Genomic DNA, 22,228 nt, shown 5'->3' with positions numbered 1-22,228 from the left:
CCAAGTTCACCCCTCCTGGTGCCTTCAGGGAATGTTCCACCACGTTCCTCCATGAGTGCAGGGGCACAGCTGCCATCTCACCAGGGAAACTTCTGCTAGGGCACCTTCTTCCCTTTCTTCCTCACCAACCACCAGCGCCGCTCTCCTCCTCCAGCACAGCTCTTCTCCCCCATGTGCTTCTCTGCTCAGGCATTATGTTTATTCTTCCGTATGTTAATTGCTGAGGGGCATCTATTGTCCCTCTAATGGTTCCTTGGCTGGGTTTGGAGCAGGGGGAGCTTCTCAGCTTTTTACCGGAGCCACTCCTGGCACCTTTCCCCTGCTACCAAAAAATCCACCAAACCGAACCAGAATATAGATATGTGTGGGTACTGTATATTGTGTCCCTTCGGTTTGGTGTTAGTTTTCCAGGAGTAGATGTTGGATAAACTGATATCGCTAGACAGCAGGAATTCAACAGTTGCACACCCGAGTCCTTTTTTTTGGTGTTGATCTGTTACCAGTACAATAAGAGACATTTTCAACACACTGCTTTGCTCGGTGTCTGCTTGAATTATTTTTCTATTTTTGTCTTTGTCAATCAGGTAAATATTTTGATTCTTACTCTCACAGTTGTCCTTAACTGCTCTCTGGATAATAAAAGTTTTGCATATCTAGTTCCTGGCAGCAACAATAACCTTGACCAAATCTACTCATTTCATTGTATTTTGATTCATTCAAAATATGATTGTTTGCAGATTTAGGAGTACATTGTTTAATTAGTTCACCTCTGAAAAATTACTTTAGTACATGTAAGTGAGAGAAATTTATTACCCAATTTGTCACAGCAATTTGTTGAAAGTATGAAACTGCCTTTGGTTCCTGGTCTTGAATGCTTGATCAGTTTCCTCTTATTTCTGGGAAAAGCTAAAGCTATTTTGCATGAATTATTTTTGCAGCAATGCATTGCAATACATAAAAATATAGGTCAGCAATTTGTCTGACATTACAATACACAATGCAGACCTGTTCATGTGTCTTAAGTATCTAAATATGGATGTTATTTCTTGGCTTATGTGCAGGGATATGGGATTAAAATTTTTTTAATTTCCTTCCAGTCAAAGGGTAAATTTTGCAAAATACAAATAGGGGAAAGCCTCACATTTGCTTCTGATAAATGAATTTTTCTGTTGCTCCACTTTTTCAACTATTTTAGGTGACTTTTTGTTTAATAAAATTTAAACTATTTACTTGAAATATTCAATTTATTTTTGCTCCATAGGTATATTAGCAATGAACATTAAAAAAAAAAGGATGAGACCTTTTTTGTTCTTCAAATTACTGAACTGTTGTTTGCATCAAATAGAGGTTCCTTAAATATACTTACTGTTTAAATATCTTCTGAGCAACTTTCATGTAGTATTTTATATTAAAAAGCTAAAATACCAGCATTTTTTATTCTTGTTAATGTAATTAAGTTACTTTGAAGGAGCAAAGCAAGAGTAGCTTCATGTGATATTTTCAGTGATAAAGGCTGAGAATCCATGAGTAAGGTAAAAGCAGATATTCTTGATGTGCCTGTAATCACAAATTGGATATAAATTATAGTATTTGTTTTGCTTCTTCTCTGCAAAAATCTTGGTTGTATTATATTGATTATATAGGTTTAATTTGATTATATTTAATGAAGGTCTTTTTTCTTAGGTGAGGCCCCATGGCTCAGTTTTTAAATTAATACATTAATACAGAATAATTACATAAATACAGAATTAATGCAGAATACATGGTTGGGAAAATGCATCAGTCATAAATTTCAGATTCTAAACATTCATAGTAATGGAAAATTACATGCTGTGTTTTGAAACTGTACAAAACACCTTAACTTTTTAATATAATACATTGAGTTGGCTTAAATTTCAATGCATATGTTCAAAACCAATAACAGCAAAATCCAAAAGCAATCCCCTGACACAAAGTGAGGTTCTTTGTGCAGCAATTATTTCAATTGGTGATCTTGCTCCATTTTTCTCTGAGTACTTCTATATTTTTTGCGAAGTATCTTGCAAAACTAGACTGCTCTAGCCTTCTTTTATCTATTTTTATAAAGATGAGAAGTCAGTGAATAGCAATAAGGTATAAAATGTGGCTAGAGTTGCTGCAGCAATTGGATAGCTTGAGGAAATAATTGGTACCAATGTAATGTGAGTTCTCTTGCTTCTTGCTTCTTGGCATATTTGGAGAGTGTGTGTTGGGTATGTTCCTTGCTCTTCGTCTGGATCCTTCAGAGTGCTCTTTGGAAATCTCTTCCCTCTATCAATAAATGTTTCTTGCTTCTAAGAGTATTTTGTGCTATTGCAAAATCCTTTCTGAATCTGTGCTGCTTAGCTGTGGGCCTGTGACCTCTACTACATCATGGAATTATTCCGTTGCTGTGTCCAGATTCTTCTCTGACCCACTAATCTGGCCAGGTTCCATTTCTAAAGGACAAAACTAAAGACTGTAATATAAACAGTGAGACTGAACCTCTCCTTTTGTTTAGCATGAGGCTGAGAGCCTTCCCTTTGTGCCAGTATTGGGGTAGATGAGGAAAAATTATTTTGAAAGATGTGTTCAATCAGGTTCTATGGAATGATATAGGACATACTTATTCCTAACACTGCTTCTCTCCCACCAAATCCTGTGGACACAGCCCCTTGGGCAGTGGTGAGGGGATCTCAGTCTCCCACCTTCTTTCAGACATGTGTGGGAGCTGAGCTCAGGAGTTATCCCTTCATGGACGTAGTCAAAAGGCGAGGGTAAGGGGCTCAATTGAGAGTTATATCCTGTTTATAGGATAAAGCTGTATACCCTTCCACAAACTTTAGTCAGAGAATGAGAAAGAGGAAAGCTGCTGGAGATGATTACTCAAATTGTTGTCATCAGTATTAATCTTGATGGTATTTTTCATCTGGAAAACAGATAAAAGTGGAACTTCTGTTTTATGAGCAGATGTACTTTCCTCATACCTTAAATTCCTCTAAAGAGGAATTGCTATTTCCCTGTTTCCCCTTCTGTTCTTAAAACTTTCCAGGGCGAGTATGATGCTGGTGGGCTCTGATCAAGGACTCAGATATAAAGAACATACTGGAGCATTCTAAGGGAGAGAACAGTGGAAAAGATATAATAAAATTTGCACACTAAGGGATAACTGAAAATTTTCAGCTTTTACCAGTAAGCTGTTCTTCAATCACAGGTAGTCATGTGGCCCTTTGCACTGTAGTGCCTGAGTGCTATACTGTAACAGTACTTAACTATTTTTAAAGTGTGTTTATTTTCCAAGCATCTTTATAAAGTAGGGAAGTACTTTTATCCCCTCTTTTTTTCTTTTAGTTCTTAATCTAAAATAGAGCCTTATCTGCATGAGTGGTTGTTGTAGAATTAAGCTCTGAGTCTGTCCTGTTGTAGTTACAATGTCATGGCTATCCAACAAAAAGAAAGAAGGCACTCTTGTTAGAGAGTAAGAGTGTATTTTATTTGATTTAGCACAGAGTTTGGCGGTTGTTTGAGCTAATCCAGAAAGAAACTGCTTTCCTTCCTTTATATATGTCTTAGCACAGGAGGTTTTATCAGTGTAGTTATAGTGGTGACCCAAAATGACTTGAGAAACTTAAGACAGTAATCTGGTGAGACATAAGGTAGGTAGACCCCAAACCACTGGAACATCCTCTATCAAATGTTCAGAGAGTACATGTAAGGAAAGTGAGATTGGCCTCTATGGAATAACAGCAAGACTGGATATACTAGTTATCAACAAAATAAGAAGAGTCCAGTAGGCAGTTAAAGTCTTCTGTGACAAAAAAGGAGAGGAAGGGGGGCAAACTTGAGCTATAATCTGTAAGTTTTTATTTTTAATGTAAAAATGAAGATGTGTGGCAATTCATTAGTGTAGAAGTTCCAGAATGTGGGGAGTGGGTAAACTTAAATTTCTAAACACTGTAAAATACAAAGTTAAGATTCATATCCCCACTCCAAACAAGTGGCATTGTTCCCTCTTAGACCCTTATGTGTTCTTTTCTATAATGTCTTGATATTTGGAAATAGTTGTATTTTAAAATACAAGGTATATATAGAGATTATAACTGCAGTTTTGCTTATGCTTTGCAAAGTATTAGCACACAGAAATGGAAAAGGCAATATTTATGGGAGACTAATTTATGCAAAAGACTTCATTAATGTAAACCTCAGTTTTAAAACAAACTTCAGGGGCAGTTTTTCTTCAAGCACTTGTTCATTTGCCACAATAGTATGTGCAAACAGGCCATTTTGATGTCACAAATATTTTAAAGTAACCATATAAGCAATCTGATATCCCCTTGTCCACTGACGCTTTTCCTTTCTTCAAGATGAATTGTTGATGAATTGTTCTTACAACTACTTTGTGACTCGGCCTTCAGTTTCACTAATGTGGAGTTCATCAGCATTGAGATTACTTGCAGTGGAACAAAGATTTGGTTAGGATAGCACTTTTCTTGTGCTTTTTTTTTGGTTTTTTTTAATAGTTGTGGCAGTTTTGAGAGTATGTGTAAGTGTTGTCTGAAGAACACTGATGGCCATTTCAGGCCTACTGTATATGCTGATCACACACATTGCAAAATATTGAGTTATTCTGTTGATTAGAACAGTTTTTCAGAAAGCTTGGATTACTGGGGCACTCTTATTGTGAAGCAACTTGTTAGTAAAGTTGCTTTCTCCTTTGCCATTTAAAAAGCCATGCAAACTAGAGTCAAATGTAGCTGATTAAAGTGGAAACAGGAAAGTAGGTACAAGGTCTTAACAAACTTATCAAACAAATTGAAAACTTGAAGGTGATGATACATGTTTTTGTAGATGCTTTCCAATGGTTTTGTGCTCTAGATTCTTTTAATCATTTGTGAAAAGTATCCTGTAAACTGAAAAGGCATTAGTATGGGTTTTGTAACCTAGTGTTTGTTGCCATGTGACTGGATTCTTATGGTGAACTGGATTCTCTTAAGTATTTCTTATATATATTACCCTGAACAAATAAATGGTTCATTTATTATAAAACATGGAGCTATAAAAAAGGGAATTAAGTGAACATTGGGTTGCCCTGACTCAACGTAAGTGTAAAGTAAAATAAATATTAACAAGCTCATTACTAGTGTCCCACAGTATATAATTTCCCTGAATTTTTTTGGAAGGGATGATGAGTCTTTTTCCATGTATATCAGAATTGCTCATACGTGTGCAGTCATGCTTACCTCCTTTGTACTGCATGAGTAAAACTTTTTGGATTTGGTTATTTACAATCCTCAGCAGCTAAGGAAACTGGGCATGCAGCAGACTTGTTCCAGGGAACATTGTGACAGAAACAAAACTTTTATAGACGGCTTATAGAGCACTTTACAATATTTACAAATATTTAAAGTAGTTGCATTTTAATTTTTTATTTGTTGTCTAATTAACACTGTGATCATTGACTTACTTGTAAAGACTGAGTAGTGTTCTACCCCAGGAACAAAATCAATAAGGAAAGCAAGAATAGATATTCCTAGGAGGTAAGAGAGTAGTAGCCTGTGAATTTTGTTTCTTGTTTCAGAGTTTTTTTGTTTTTAAGGGTTTTCTTACTTAAAATATATCACCTTTCATCATACTGAGATGTTCTTTGTGCACAGTATAAGGAAAATAAAGAGTAAATACTGTTCTAACAATTCCTTGAAGCAATGATCACAATCTTAGAATTATATCATGAAACATTCAGGCACAGTTTTGAAATTGAATTTGAAATTTAATTGAATTAGAATTTGGTCATAGAACTCTTGCCAAGCTAGGTATACAGTCCATTACTGATTTCCTTTTCTGATTTTCTCCCCAAGCGATCTATCTTACTAGTTATTCTTTTTTTTATTATTTACTTTTCAGTTTAGACTAGAAGAGACTCAAATATATTTGGCAACTTAAAGAGGGACCACTGCATGGAGGAAGCAGGGACAACTTTTGCTATCAGTTTTACTTTACAGATATTTCCCTACCTCAGTTCACAAAATCCAATATTTGAAATTAAATCTTTTTTTAAAATGCAGTTAAATGGGATGACTTATTGAGCATACCTGAGAATTATAGAAAAATAATTTTCTGATCAATAGTTTCATTGCTTATAGGATTTTTTTATGGGTGTAGATATGTGAAATCAATAATATATGAGACTTATTTTTAAATTTTGTTGCTTGAAACTATTTTCTCATATTAAGGCTCTAATAATTCCAGTTAAAGTTGTTTAAAGGAGGGGGGGGAGACTAAGCTTGGATTAGAAGATGGGATATTAGTGTTAAAATGGAAATAAATTTTAGAAAGATATGTTAGTGATATAGTGAATGTAATTAAAAAGTGGATTGTCATCCAGAAGATGATTTCTTGGAGGATGTGTATAGCAATAGTGTGCCTTGGGAAGGCGAGAGAGGCAATTACAACAAAGGCATTTGTTCTGCTGTTGGAAAAAGGTTAACAGTTTAGTCTGATTATATTAAAATTTGTGCAAAAGGTTATTTGCTAAATAATGATAAGACATCAAAATAAAGCCCCAATAAATACTTTTGAATTAATTTTATTTTCTTGTGTTACTTGTAAAATATTTTGACCGTAAATCCTCTTTATACTGACTGCATATGGGCATATCCGTAGTTTCAAAATGTGATGAGAATTAAAAAATTTAGCAATTTACCTCTGTGGAAAAGAAACCAGATGTGGTCCAGCTTGTTGTTTGTCTATATTAAATAAAAATCTTTATTCTTTCTTTTGGGTTGCATTATAAAATATTAGTAGGAGGTAAAAAAAAAATCTGAGGCAGAGATTGAAATGTCAATGTTTTTGTCTGCCACAGATTGTCTATACCTGCTGGAAAAGGGAAGATTACTGTTTGTGTACACTAAATAATATGAATGAGAATAAACAACTGTTTATGAGAATAATGAATCCTACACTGTTAGAAAACCTGTTGAATTCAGAGGATGAACTGAAATAAGACTAAATTTTGTGGAAGAAGAGCAAGGGTGTCTTTTTACAAAGGAAATTCAACAAATTGAATTTGTTTATACATCTGACAAAATATTTTATTGAAGGAGATGTGTATGCAATTTATGATGTTCACTTCTTAATGCAGTGTGAATGATAAATGTAACTTTACAAATGTCTGTCAAATACATCCAAGTATATCTAACTATGGTATTATTTATTAGTGGATATACTGTAAGCAGTTCCTGAAAAAGGGCTGTAGTGTTGGGCTCTTATTATTATCTTCAGGTTCACATTTACTCCTCTTGCTCTCCATTAATAGGTAGCATAGATCAGTCAGTGTTAAAGGAGTTGCCTCCTGAGCTCCTGGCAGAAATTGAATCCACCATGCCACTTTGTGAACGTGTGAAAATGAACAAGCGCAAACGTAGCACAGTTAATGAGAAACCAAAATATGCTGAAATCAGTTCTGATGAAGACAATGACAGTGAAGATGCTTTTGAATGTAAGTAGTACATCATTCTATTCCTACTCCTAAATAAGGATAATATTTTGCTTTTACAAAAGTATATACTTTGTTATTGTTTGTTTTTTTGTTGGCTACCCTAAAACATATGAAAACAAATTTGCTGTCCGTACAACTACTTGGCCAAGAACCTTTTCTAATTTTAAAAGAAAAATTACTTTATTTCAATTTGTGACTCAAGATGAAAAGCAGCTAGCTGTTAAATTTTTTTCCCTAATTACCTTATTGGAAGCCACTGCCTAGATTTTTTTATTAGTTGTGCAATGAAACATTTTTAGCCAATCACATTTAAGAAAATATCCTGTAAAGCAGCTCAGAAACCTTGCACAGAAAATTATTAAAAGAAAAACTTTGATAAGTACATTTTAAATTATTCTGAATTTCATTTATAAGAAAAGCAAAGGATCCTCTCTTGAATTTTTCTGACATGATAACTTGAGAATTTTAATGCCCAGAAGTTACTTAAAATATTTATTATTTTATTATTTCCATAGCATGTTACTTGAAAAGCTGGTATTATTGTCAATGTTTTATCAAAATAGCATTTGCTGATTATACTATTTTTAATTAAGTGATTTCAAAGGAGAAGAGGAAGTTTGTATTTAGACTTTTGCTGTGCAATCAGATAAAGTTCTTAAGTGTCAACAAATTGCTTAATGTCTCTAAGTTAGGAAGGGATTTCCTACTTCTGAATAGGAGTGTAGTTAGCTTGTCTCTATGGTAGTTCAGTTAGCCAACACTGAAAAGAAACTCCATTAAAATGGATGGAATCAGTTCAGTCTGCATATCATCTTAGCTGTGTTACCTATGCAGGGCTATAAGAGAAGTACCTATTGCTGATAACCTGAAAAGTCATCTTCCTTATAATGATTTTTTCCCCAAGTTTAGTCTCTTCCCACCTTTGCTTATCTAAACATTTTACCGAACTTTTGTAAAACATAATGTTTTGCTTCTTAGTCTTTCTTAGGGTTCAAAAGAGAAAGATTTATTTGTCCTGCTTTTTTAATGTTTCAAGTTCTTGTCCAACAGATACACAATTCATATGCACCCATACACTTAAAAATTATAATAGTGATACCTCTGATCTTTATCAAAGAAGCAGAAAAGAATGTACTTTTGTTTGGTTTCCATTTAAAATATAACTGAATAATGCTGCTTTGACTGTATGAGATCTTGAGGTAACTTGTAATAAGATTATTTGCTTCATTCAGGTTTCTATATTCTCTGTTTACTGTATCATTTCACCTGTTTACGTTAATAATTTGGAACAGTGAGTAAAAAAAGAATAAGTAGAACAAAATTGTTAAATTTGATTGGGAATGGAGAGGATTGTCAGGAATTTTAGAGAGATCTTAATCTACCTATTAGCCACAGTGGCTGTTGAAATTCTTAAATGCAAAGTAAAGCAAATTAAGGAAAACTTTCACGGTAATTATATGCTTTAAGGGATTCTAGGTTCACTATATCCTCTCAAGAGATATGGCCTTCATTCTAAACAAGTAATTGAGGACATGTGGTTTAAAAATGAATTGTAATATTTCTCAAAGGATACTGTAGAACTGAACAGAGAGAGACAAAATGATCAAGAAAATTAAAGATATGTGATAAATACACTGAATTGTTACAAATGTGTATTTCAGAATTATTTTGGTTGTCTAAAATTGAACTAGAAAAAATATAAAATAGTAATTGTTATAGAAGAGAAATTTGTTTGAGTATCTCATGATGAAGGGGCATTCTGTTAAATTAAATTATGACAAATTAAAAATGTATTAAATAATTCTCATACAATAAGTGCTAAATGTGTTATTGCATAAATATTTGGCAGAATTCAGAAGGAAACTGAGTGTTTATATTCTGAATAGTCTTTATGTATAAAATTAATAAGAACTCTTGAAATATTATTTATACTTACACTTTTAGTAAATTTGATCTGCTTCAAAATAAACTTTGTAGAGTAATGACTGATTGTGAATAGCTTTTCCCATGTTCATCTTATTTGCCTTGCAGAGCCAGCACAATTGTAACACATTCTGTTTTGTCGTGCGGCATTGATAAACTGGTCAATTTAAATTTCTGCTGGAAAGATGTAGCTGGAGTCAGAGTTCATCCTACAGAGCTTAAAATGATACTGATGTTTTGTAAACTGTGGAGACAGATTTAATCTACCTCCGCAAAATACTCTCTCATAGGGGGAAAAGAATCAGTTGAGTAAAGTCTTTTCCCATAAACTCCCTACTTCTCCAATATGCTCACTTCAGGTATCCCCAGACAGCTCTTCATTTCTTCAATTGCAGTTAACCATTTTAGAACTGACAATGTTAGTAGCTCAGGCCTGGTGAACATAACTGTACTGCCTCCAGAAGCTAGTCTCATCCATAAGCAGAACAGCTCAAAGCATGAATTAAGTTATTACCTTAAACACTTGGACCACCTCTGTGCATAAGTTTTGTTCTATGCTTTCAGAAGTGGGAGCCCTCTAGGGTGCAGTTCAGACCATTAGTATCACCACAGGGTCAATGTTGTTTTATTAGTTCTGAGCCTGGGCTGACTATTGACTATTTCATGGTACTATACCAGATGTGACTATATCCTGGTATGTTTCCTATGTTTCTCAATAAACTGGAGTTATAGAAAGAACTTGTTGGTTCTGTTCCAGTTCTGTATGAATGCTTGGAGCCTTTTTGCTCAGGAACAACTCTATATACGTTCAGGAGACTTTGGCAGAGACACAGATTTCAGGACTCATATGCAAGAATAATGAACTCTGCTAGTCTAGAATGCAATGTTTTGGAGCTGGTTTGATCTTCACAGCACAGTATGTGTTAGACTTCTTTGATAGCCCAGTTATCCTGTTACCTTAGATAATGGAGAGCTGGCTGATTTCATGGATAAAATTACCTCCTCCTCCATATCCTTTTTCTGTTACATCCTCTCCCCTTCAAGACTATCTTTGAAAACAACAGAGAACTTTCCATTGCTCCCCACCCACCCCCACCCCCCCGCTTTATTTCCACCAAGTCTCTGCTTCTGTTTAGAACATTTATTCCAGTTTTTCAAAATTCAGTTCTGCAGGGTTTTTTGGTCCTGACTGAAAACTGTTTATAATAACCTTCTGTGGTATATACTTGCTGCCTGGCCCAGAATTCTGACTCCAGCTTTCTCTTTTACACCAGATTTCCTGCAATATATATCAAAATAAAATTTTAGTTGTTTTGACAAAACAGAATATCTTCAAGCAACTAAGTTACCATGTCTCATTGGAACTTGCTGTGTTAGATGGACAAAGCAATCACTGAATTGGAACATGGACACCTAGTAATAGTCACAATTTGGATAACTGAAGAAATTAACTCAATGTTCTCTTTTGAAATTATGAAACTTATTTTTATTTGTTCTACTTTCCTTACTTTGTTAAAAAGGGCAAATGCCCTGTAAATTTCTATTTTTAAATGATTGCTGGTGTCTTTGCTAGGTTCAGACACAGTTTTCATGTAATTCAAAATAAATTGTTAGAATAATGCCATAACAGAATTTTATATCATTTTAGTGTTCATTTGTTTTACAGAACATCTATACAGTAGTGTTTAACTTGCAAATGTATAATTTTGAGCTATTAAAAGTAGAAATTTTTTCCTTATAATGAAAATGCATTTAATTTCTAGCTTCTCGTAAAAGACATAAAAAGCATAGAGATGAAGCGTGGGAGTATGAAGAACATGACAGAAGAAGTTCTGGTGACTATAGGAGAAGTGGTCATTATCATGAAGGAAGGAGGACTTCTGGTAGTGGCCGTTACCGTTATCGCAGTCCCAATGACTCTGATTTGGATGATTATTCTCCTCCTCCTAGCCTCAGTGAGGGTAACTGATTTTCAAAATTTTATTTTCTTCCATAATACCAGTGCATTTTTAAAGGATATGTTAAACATTTTAAAATAAACATCTTTACGTGCAGTATTGAATATAAGCATAAGGAATGTAAACAGTCCTTTCTTCTCTTAATTAGTGGCTAGAAAAATGAAGAAAAAAGAAAAACAAAAGAAGAGGAAAGCTTATGAACCTAAACTAACACCTGAAGGTAATTTTAGAATATTTATTTTCTACAGTTTGTATTTTATCTTTTGCTTATAAAATAATTATATGTACATTTCTTTTCACCAGAAATGATGGATTCTTCGACTTTCAAAAGATTTTCTGCTTCAATAGAGAATATTTTGGAAAATTTAGAAGACATGGATTTTACAGCTTTTGGTAATATGTTAGCAATTTTCAAAATGCTTCCCCCAATTAAAACACAAGAAACAAAATAATTTGTATCTTGGTATATTCAAGCTTCCTTCTTTGTGATGTAATTGCTTCTGATACATGCTACTTAATACTGCATTTATATGGTTCTACCTTGAGTGGAGGCCTTTACCTTTCCAATTTCACTTGCTGCTGCAGGAAGAAGATCCCCCTTCTTCCACCCTGGAAAATCCAAAAGGGACGTAAATCACAATGAGACAAATAATAGTTCCCAGGAGTGGGATGTCATTATGGTGTCATTATCTGTCAAACATATCTTTGTAAAAAACATAACTTAAGATGTTTCTTTTGCCAGTAATGTCTGAGGCACATAATTTTGCATCTGTTCTGGCCTTTGGTCCAACAGAGCTTGATTATTCAATTCAGCAGCAGAGTGCTTATGCCCTTATGGATGAAGCACTGAATCACTGTATGCTCCTTATCCATTTCAGTGGAAAATAAACCAGCTTAGCATAAGTGTCTGATGAAGTAGTTCAGATTAACTGAGGTGACTTTCTATTGAAATGGATTACAGAGCATTCATTAATTGTTTCCTACCATTTTTGTCACAAGATTAGAACAAATGGGAGGAGCATAGTAAACAAATTACTACAGCAGTGGTGTCTACAACCTTGAATTAAGAAGTGAAGTAATTGGTTCTTTCTATATGTCTTGTAACATCATAGGGTTTTTTGTAAGGGTAAATGTGATTAAGACATAGGGTATCCCAAGGTACTTAATTTCCTGTGTTTTTAATCTATTGCCATTCCTGAGATTTGAACTTTATAATTAGGACTACAGTAATTTAAGATTTGTTTCACTGAAATGAGGGTGATAGCACAAAAGCTGCAATAAATGAATTTTTTATATTAAAAACATTTTTATTATATGACTTTCAGTCATATTATACGAGTACTCATTTTAAGACAACCAAAAGTTGTCATCATCAGTCTTCATTAAATGGAACTATTAGATGCTAGCTATTTGGAAAATAAATTATTTTTCTTCAGTTGACTTTTTCATATTGGCTTTAAAATACTGGTTTCCTTGAAGTCCTATTAGAAATGTGATTGTTAATTTTTTTATTATTTTTTTTCAAGGTGATGATGATGAGATTCCACAGGAAATGCTACTGGGAAAGCATCAGCTTAGTGAGTTGGGTAGTGAATCTGCAAAAATCAAGGCAATGGGCATTATGGACAAGGTACATCTTCATAGTATTTAACTCTTTTTGACTCTTTTTTAACATTTAATTTTCTTAAGCATATAGAAACTTGTGTCCTCTGTGATATTGCACCCTCTTTAGGTGTGCATGTGACAGATACTGTGAACAGTTGTGCTTCAGCTGACTTAGCTGAAGTGCTTAAAAAGTTGCCACATGTTAACTGTTATTGTCTCTGAAGCTGAGACATTTTTGTTGAATGGTCCTTCTCTGTGTTAGCCCTGCGCAGAGCACTTGTCACCATTTGACTCAGGTCCAACAACAATGCTCTCGATCCCCTTCCCCCTCCCACCCAGGTAGGGAAGGAGAGAGAGAAAAAGAGAGAGACTTGGCTGGATTGAAAACTAAACTACACAGCTTTAATTAAACACTAATGATATAAGAAAATGTATACAATTATATACAGATATGTTCAGGAATGTGCAAAAGCCTCTCGCCTCCCCCCCCACCCCCAGCAATTCCCACCACACTCCCCTGAGCTGGAACAGTTCCGAGAAATCCCGGAGCTGCTGCTGGAGAAAGCAGAGAGTGATGAGGGTCAGGAGAGCTCGAGCCTAAGGGTCGACGGTGCTGGATGGATGGAGTCCTCCCCGGACGCCGGCCATGGACGGGAGAGAAGGGAAGAAGAAGAAGCAGGAAGGAAGTTGTCTTCTGTGATCTCTGACCTTCCTCTGAGCTTACGTAGATATATGGAATGGAACATCTCTGGCCAATTTTGCTGTCTGTCTAACTCAGCCTCCTACGGGGGGGGGGTCATAGATCTCCCCATAGTGTCTGAGCTGGCAGAGTAAAGGTGCGACCTTGAAGACCCAGCAGTTAGAAAAACATTCCACTGTTATCAGTATTACTTGGAACACTCTGGTACTAGTTAAAAGAAAGCTTAATGAAGGAAAAAAAAAATCAGTAAAAGGAAAATTGGCTTCATCCTGACTCAAACCAGAACAGCACTATATGTCAATAGGTAACACATGCCCAAGCAGTAAAATCTAAAATAATTAATCTACTTTCACAAAAGCACATCAAAGTATAGGCTTTGCTCTTTACAGATAATGTTTAGCAACCACAGTAAAACAGAACCTGATGGCAAAGTAAAAAAACCCGCCCTTTTTTGATATATGCAATGTAATTATATGATTTCTATCCAGCATCACACTGAATCCACCCTTAGTAAGTTCCCAGATGACACCAAGCTGGGGGGGGGGAAGTGTCGAACTGCCAGAGGGTAGGAAGAAGTTGCAGGAGGACCTGAACAGGCTGGGTCGATGGGCTGAGGCCAATGGCATGAAATTCAACAAGACCAAGTGCAGGGTCCTGCACTTTGGCCACAACAACCCCAGGCAGCGCTACAGACTGGGGGAAGAGTGGCTGGAGAGCAGCCTAGCAGAGAGGACATGGGAGTACTGGTTGACAAGCAGTTGAACATGAGCCAGCAGTGTGCTTGTATCCTGGCTTGTATCAGGAACAATGTGGCCAGCAGGAGTAGGGATGTAATGCTCTCCCTGTACTCAGCACTGGTGAGGCCTCACCTCAAGTACTGTGTACAGTTCTGGGCCCCTCACTTCAAGAAGGATATTGAGGTGCTGGAGCAGGTCCAGAGGAGAGCAACAAGGCTGGTGAAGGGACTAGAGGGAACGTCTTATAGGGATAAGCTGAGGGAGCTGGGGTTGTTTAGCCTGGAGAAGAGGAGACTCAAAGGGGACCTTATCACTCTCTTCAACTACCTGAAGGGAGGTTGTAGTCAGGTGGGGGCTGGGCTCCTTTTCCAGCCAACTAGCAACAAGACAAGAGGGCATGGCCTCAGGCTGCTCCAGGGGAGGTTTAGGTTGGATATTAGGAAGTGCTTCCTCACCGAGAGGGTGATTAGACATTGGAATGGACTGCCCAGGGAAGTGGTGGAGGCACCATCCCTGGATGTGTTCAGGGAAAGACTGGATGTGACACTTAGTGCCATGGTCTGGCAGATGTGGTGGTGTTAGGGCATAGGCTGGACTTGATGATTTAAAAGTCTTTTCCAGTCTTGGTGATTCTGTGTTTCTGTGAATTGCCTACTTCCCTCCTCTTTCCAAAGAGCCCTTTCAAGCTTAGAACATTTAATACCCTGGGTGATAATGAGGTTATTTTTCTGTAGACTGCGTATTGTGGTTTCTTTGTCATAATCTTATGGAATCATAGAATGGTTTGGGTTGGAAGGGACCTAGAAGATCATCTAGTTCCAACCTCCCTGCACGGGAGGGACACCTCCCACTTAGACCAGATTGCTCAGAGCCCCATCCAACCTGCCCTTGAACATTTGCCGGGTTAGGGCTTCCACAACTTCCCTGGGCAACCTGTGCCAGTGCCTTACTGCCCTCACACTAATGAATTTAATCCTAATGTCTAGTTTAAATCTCCCCTCCTCCAGTTTTAATCCATTATCCCTTGTCCTCTCACTACAAACCCATGTGAAAAGTCCCTCCCCAGCTTTCCTCTAGGCTCCTTCAGGTACTGGAAGGCTGCTATAAGGTCTCCCCAGAGCGTTCTCTTCTCCAGGCTGAACAGCCCCTACTCTCTCAGCCTGTCTTCATAGGAGAGGTCCTCCAGCCCTCTGATCATCTTCGTGGTCCTCTTCTTGACTCACTCCAAGAGCTCCATGTCTTTCCTGTTTTGGGGTCCCCAGAATACATAAAGTGTTTGTGAAGACACTTATTACACAAGTCACTCTGAAGGGTTTTCTTTAATCCAAGATTTAGATTTTCTTCCTGGCCTTTTCTTTGATGTCCCTACCTTCCTTTGTAGCATGTTATGAGCCTGGGTGTTTCTCTTTCCTGACAATTCTCACCCTTAACCTCTGTTCACTGGTTTTTTTTTAACATATATGCATACATGTATGCATAAAATCAGAATTTTGTTGCTTCTAAAGGTGAGCGCCAATATTATCTGGATGAATGAAACTGACTCTCCTGCAGTTTAACATATTTTATAGATTATTTAATCATAATTCTGTAGAACATCAGTGAGTTTGAGTTACTTTTATTCAACATGCTAGTTTTTCAAAGTTAATGCAGTTATTAAGAATACATTTCATTTTTATTATCACTCAAGTATCAGGAAATTTTATTTCTGCTTGTCCATAGAATTTGGACTTTCTTTTAATAAAGCTCTATATGGTCAGTTAGAATTCATGATTTGATACTGGATTTGGTAAATTTCTGTTTCTAGAAGCAAAAGTGTATAACTATACAACGTTATAGATATGTAGTTTTAAATAAATTTCTATTGATTTTGGTGGTTTAAAATGCAGTTTGCTTGCAGACTTAGAACATATTTCACTAGTTTAATTCTATTATCAGCAATCTCAGTGATGCTGTATCAGAAACAAGACAAGACCAGTCCTTATCTCAGATTACTTACTATTTAAGTTTGTCAGGTTACATAATATGTTCTGTCCTTCATCCATGGACTTTTTTTTCAGCAATTTGGAAGCCTTTATGTTCCTACAGTTGTTTGATGTGTTTTGTTTCTTGTTTTAGCTCTCAACAGATAAAACAGTGAAAGTCCTGAACATTTTGGAGAAGAACATTCAAGATGGATCAAAGCTTTCTACGTTACTTAACCATGTGAGTTTCAGATCGCATCATTTCACACCATTGTGTAGTGTAGAATAGGGTTTTCTTCACTTGAGTCCCATATAGTGATAGTTTCAAATGTATTTGTGTGAAAGAAATTTCTGATTTAATATTTATGTGACTAAGAGATTACCAAATTTTAAGATTTGAAGTAAAATTCAATTGATTATATCCATTGAAGGTCAAAGAAAGTGTACTCCCCCTGATAAGCAAGACTGGCAAACTGGTAATAATGGATGAGGAGAAGGCTGAGGTACTCAACAACTTTTTTGCTTCAATCTTCCCTGGCAGCTTCTCTTCCCACACCTCTCAAGTGGAGGGACCACAAGACAGGGACTTGGGAAGCAAAGTCTCTCCCACTGTAAGAGAAAATCAGGTTTGTGACCACCTGAGGAACCTGAACATACATAAGTCTACGAGACCTAACGAGATGCATCTCAGTCCAGAGGGAACTGGCTGATGTAGTTGCCAAGCCACTCTCCATGATATTTGAAAAGTCATGGCAGTCAGGTGAAGTCCCTGGTCACTGGAAAAGGGAACCATTGCACCCATTTTTAAAAAGGTTAGAAAGGTGTTTCTGTTTATTGGTCACAGCAAACCAAAACACAGAGAGCAGAATTGTTCTCTATTACTCCCCCGGTTGGAAAGAAAGTAGAACTAGAACAGGTTTAATGGAACAGAGAAGGGATAGTAACAAGTAGGAATATAATGAAAACATGCAAATATATATAGATACACACACAGAAAACCTGATGTCAATGATTGCTTATATAAAAGTCCAAAGGTTCCCTTGTGGCAGAGCCGACACAGGAATAAGGGCCAGGACTGGAGATCAGGCCTAGTCAGCATGGGTTTATGAAAGGCAGGTCCTGCCTGACAATCCTGATCTCCTTTTATAACCTGATGACCCAACTATTGGACGAGGGAAAGGCTGTGGATATTGTCTATCTAGACCTCCAAAAAGCATTTGACACGGTTCCCCATAGAACTCTCATAAAAAAACTGGCTGCTCATGGCCTGGATGAGCACATGATCTGTTGGATCAAGCACTGGCTGGACAGTCGGGCCCAAAGAGTGGTGGTCAATGGAGTCCAATCCAGCTGGTCACAAGTGGTGTTCCTCAGGGCTGTGTTGGGACTGTTTCTGTTTAACATCTTTATTGATGATCTTGATAAGGACATAGAGTGTATTATCAGTGAGTTTGCAGATGACACCAAGTTAGGCAGGAGTGTTGATCTGCATGAGGATAGGGAGGCTCTACAGAGAGACTTAGATAGATTGGATTGTTGGGCTACTGTTAATGGTATGGGCTTCAACAATGCCGGGTCCTGCACTTGGGCCACAACAACCCCAGGCAATGCTACAGGCTTGGGGAAGTGTGGCTGGAAAGTGTCTGGCAGAAAAGGACCTGGGGGTTCTAATTGACAAGCAGCTGAATATGAGCCAGCAGTGTGCCCAGGTGGCCAAGAAAGCCAATGGCATCCTGGCTTGTCTTAGAAATAGTGTGACCAGCAGAAGGAGAGAGGTGATTGTCTCCCTGTACTCAGCACTGGTGAGGCCACACCTGCGTGTTGTGTCCAGTTTTGGGCGCCTCAATTCAAGAGAGATCTCGAGGTGCTGGAGTGAGGACAGAGGAGGGCAACGAAGCTGGTGAAGGGCCTGGAGAATAAATCTTATGAAGAACGCTTGAAGGAGCTGGGAATGTTTAGTTTGAGGAAGAGGAGGCTGAGGGGAGACCTCATCACTGTCTATAACTACCTGAAAGGTCATTATAGAGAGGTTTGTGTTGGTCTCTTCTCACAGGTAATTAGTGACAGAACAAGAGGGAATGGCTTCAAGCTGCAACAGGGCAGATTTAGACTGGACATTAGGGAAAAAAATTTCACAGAAAGAGTGGTTAGACACTGGAATAGGCTGCCAGGGAGGTGGTTGAGTCACCATCCCTGGATGTGTTTAAGGGTCATTTGGATATGGTGTTGGTGGATATGGTGTAGGGGAGAACTTTGTAGAGTAGGGATGATGGTTGGACTCAGTGATCCCAAGGGTCTTTTCCAACCTGAATAGTTCTATGATTCTATGACTCTTCTCAGCAACAAATGGAGTCAGATTCTACAGAGCATGGGGCAAGTTGAAGACAGAGAGGCAGGAGCCTCCTTCTAAGATGTTCACCAGAAGAGAGAAGGGAACCAGGGGCAACTTTTCCACCCTTCTGGCATTTTGTGGCAGAGTACTGAGGTCATCCAACCCTTCTCTGTTCTGCTCCCTGGACCTCCTCAGGGTCCTAAATATCACCTTCTGTCTCTTTCTGGCTTGGCTATCAGAGGTCATCACATCAATGCCATAAAATTAGTTTCTGCCCTCCTCAAACCATAATAAAAGGAGGAACCTTGGAACTACTGATCTGTCAGCCTTAGCTCTGTGCCCGGAAAGGTCATGGAGCAGCTTGTCCTAGAAGACATGCTAAGGTACATGGAAGACAGGGAGGTGATTTGAGACAGACAGCATTGTTTTACTAAAGGCAAGTCCTGCCTGACCAACTTAGTGGTTTTCTACAATGGAGTGACTGCATCAGTGGGCAAGGGAAAAGCAATGGATGTCATCTGTCTGAACTTCTGCAAGGTCTTTGACATAGTCCCCCACAACATCCTTCTCTCTAAATTGAAGAGATATGGATTTGATGGGTGGACTGTTGGGTGGATAAGGAATTGGCTGGATGGTCGCTTCCAGAGGGTAATGGTCAATGGCTTGATATCCAGATGGAGAGGGATGACAAGTGGTGTCCCTCAGGGGTCTGTGCTGGGACCAGTGCTGTTTAATATCTACATCGATGACATAGACAGTGGGATAAAGGGCACCCTCAGCAAGATTGCAGATGACATCAAGCCGAGTTGTATGGTTGAGATGCCTGAGGGATGGGATGCCATTCAGAGGGACCTGGACAAACTTGAGAAGTGGGCCCAGGTGAACCTCATGAGGTTCAAGAAGTCCAAGTGCAAGGTCCTGCACCTGGGTCAGGGCAACTCCCAGTATCAATACAGGCTGGGGGATGAAGGGATTAAGAGTAGCCCTGCTGAGAAGGACCTGGGGATACTGGTGGAGAAAAAATGGGAAATGAGCTGGCAGTGTGCATTCACAGCCCAGAAAGCCAACCGTATCCTGGGCTGCATCAAAAGAAGTGAGGCCAGCAGGTCGAGGGAGGTGATTCTGCTTCTCTACTTAGCTCTCGCAAGACCCCACCTGGAGTACTGCGTACAGTTCTGAGGGCCTGTCAACGTTTGACTCAGTTTGACAACAATGCTCTCAATCCCCTCCCCCTCCCACCCAGGTAAGGAAGGAGAGAGAGAAAAAAGAGAGAGAGACTTGGCTGGATTAAAAACTGAACCGTGCAACTTTATTTGTAATACTAATATGTGACATAAGAGTGTATATATATATATATAGTGATTATACAAAGGTGTGGGTAGAAGCCTCTTGCCTCCCCCCACCCCCAGCAACTCCCACAGCACTTCCCTCAGATGAGACAATTCCGAGGAATCCCGAAGCTGCTCCTGGGGAAAGGCAGAGAGTTACGAGGGTCAGGAGGGCTTGAGGTCGATGGGTCGACGATGATGGGCAGATGGTGTTTTCCCAGACGCCGGCCACGAACAAAAGAAAGAGAAAGAGAGAGAAGAAGGAAGGCAGACAGAGAGGCGAAGCGAAGCGGCGAGAGAGCGAAGCAGGAAGGAAGGAAGTTTTCTTCTGTCATCTCCGACCTTCCCCCGAGCCTACGTAGATATATGGGATGGAATATCTCTGGCCAGTTTTGCTGTTCGTCTAACCCAGCCTCCCACGGGGGGGGCCACAAATCCCCCCGCAGTGTCTGAGCCGGCAGAGCAAAGGCACGACCTTGAGGGCCCAGCAATTACAAAAACATTCCAGTGTCTTATCAACCTAGCAGAACACGCAGTTGCTAGTTGAAGAAAGCTCACTGAAATAAAAAAAAAAAGATCAGCAAAAGAAAAACTGGCTTCATCCTGGCTCAAACCAGGACAGGGCCCCAACACAAGAAGGGCATGGAGCTGTTGGAAGGATTCCAGAGGAGGGCCACAAACATGAGCACCTCTCCTATGAAGACAGGTTGAGAGAGCTGGGGTTGTTCAGCCTGGAGAGGAGAAGGCTCCAGAGAGACGTTATAGTGGCCTTCCAGTACATGAAGGGGGGCTACAAGAAAGATGGGGAGGGACTATTTAGCACAGCGTGTAGCAATAGGGCAAGGGTTGATGATTTTAAACTGAAAGAGGGTAGATCTAGACTAGATATAAGGAAGAATTATTTTACAGTGAGGGTGGTGCAACACTGGCACAGGTTGCCTAGAGAGGTGGTAGAAGCCATATCCCTGGAAACGTTCAAGGGCAGGTTGGATGGGGCTCTGAGCAACCTGATCTAGTTGCAGGTGCTCACTGCAAGGGGGTTGGACTAGATGACCTTTAAAGGCCCCTTCCAACCCAAACCATTCTATGATTCTATATTCTTTTACTACTAAACATTTTTTTACTATAGTGCTGATAACTAACATGTATTGGGAGCAACTGAGTTGTCTTTTGACTTAATTTTAAAATTTAGCATTTTATCCTGAAATATTCATAGTAACGGGTGTAACTTGCACTTGGACATTTCTTTGCTACTTTTCTTTGTGTCCATAAAACATTCTGTACACAATGGAAGAAGTATTACAGCTTTCATGTAGAGCATATTCTTATCCTGACCATTAAGAACTGAGCAAGTGCTTTATTTGGGTCTGCTCTTATGCTACAAATTTGGAGTTATCAATGTAAACAAAATTAAGGATGTTTAAGATTTTATGAGGTTTCTTTTCTGATATGCCTAAAACTACATTGGGATTTGGAGTTTTTCATGAGGCTGAAATATGATATTGCAGTATGTTTGTATTTATTTATTTCTACACTTTACAGTCAAAACAATATTCTAGCAAAAATAGAGTTCTTGAATTTTATGGAAAAAAACCCTTGATCTGCAGAAATAGTAATTATTTGTAACCGTTTGACTCAGGTTTGACAACAACGCTCTCGATCCCCTCCCCCTCCCACCCAGGTAGGGAAGGAGAGAGAGAAAAAGAGAGAGACTTGGCTGGATTGAAAACTAAACTACACAGCTTTAATTAAACACTAATGATATAAGAAAATATATATATATACAATTATATACAGATATGTTCAGGTATGTGCAAGAGCCTCTCGCCTCCCCCCACCCCCAGCAACTCCCACAGCACTCCCCTGAGCTGAAACAGTCCCAAAGAATTCCAGACTGCTGCTGGAGAAAATGGAGAGTGATGAGGGTCAGAAAAGCTCGAGCCTAAGGGTCGATTTTGCTGTCTGTCTAATTCAGCCTCCTACGGGGGGGTCATAGATCTCCCCGTAGTGTCTGAGCCGGCAGAGTAAAGATGTGACCTTGAAGACCCAGCAGTTAGAAAAACATTCCACCATTTGTTATCATTCCTAGCTGGAACACTCTGGTACTAGTTAAAAGAAAGCTCACTGATGGAAAAAAAAAATCAGTAAAAGGATAATTTGCTTCATCCTGGCTCAAACCAGGACATTATGTA

General features: G+C 38.5%; 1 protein-coding gene across 3 annotated transcripts in view; it reads left to right on the top strand.

The window, feature by feature from the left end:
* Window positions 1-22,228, top strand: part of LOC127395154 (nipped-B-like protein) — a 176,805-nt gene that overhangs the window by 107,941 nt on the left and 46,636 nt on the right. For all 3 annotated transcript variants that reach the window (XM_051641622.1, XM_051641625.1, XM_051641623.1), the window contains 6 exons: window positions 7,310-7,492; window positions 11,179-11,376; window positions 11,522-11,593; window positions 11,677-11,766; window positions 12,900-13,003; window positions 16,531-16,617. In XM_051641622.1, coding sequence (XP_051497582.1) covers window positions 7,310-7,492; window positions 11,179-11,376; window positions 11,522-11,593; window positions 11,677-11,766; window positions 12,900-13,003; window positions 16,531-16,617 — 734 coding nt within the window. The remainder of the gene's footprint in view (window positions 1-7,309; window positions 7,493-11,178; window positions 11,377-11,521; window positions 11,594-11,676; window positions 11,767-12,899; window positions 13,004-16,530; window positions 16,618-22,228) is intronic.

Source organism: Apus apus, chromosome W (genome assembly GCF_020740795.1).
Source record: "Apus apus isolate bApuApu2 chromosome W, bApuApu2.pri.cur, whole genome shotgun sequence".
NCBI lineage: Eukaryota > Metazoa > Chordata > Aves > Apodiformes > Apodidae > Apus > Apus apus.
The sequence above is the reverse complement of the archived record's forward strand: the minus strand, read 5'-3'. Positions and strand labels throughout refer to the sequence as shown.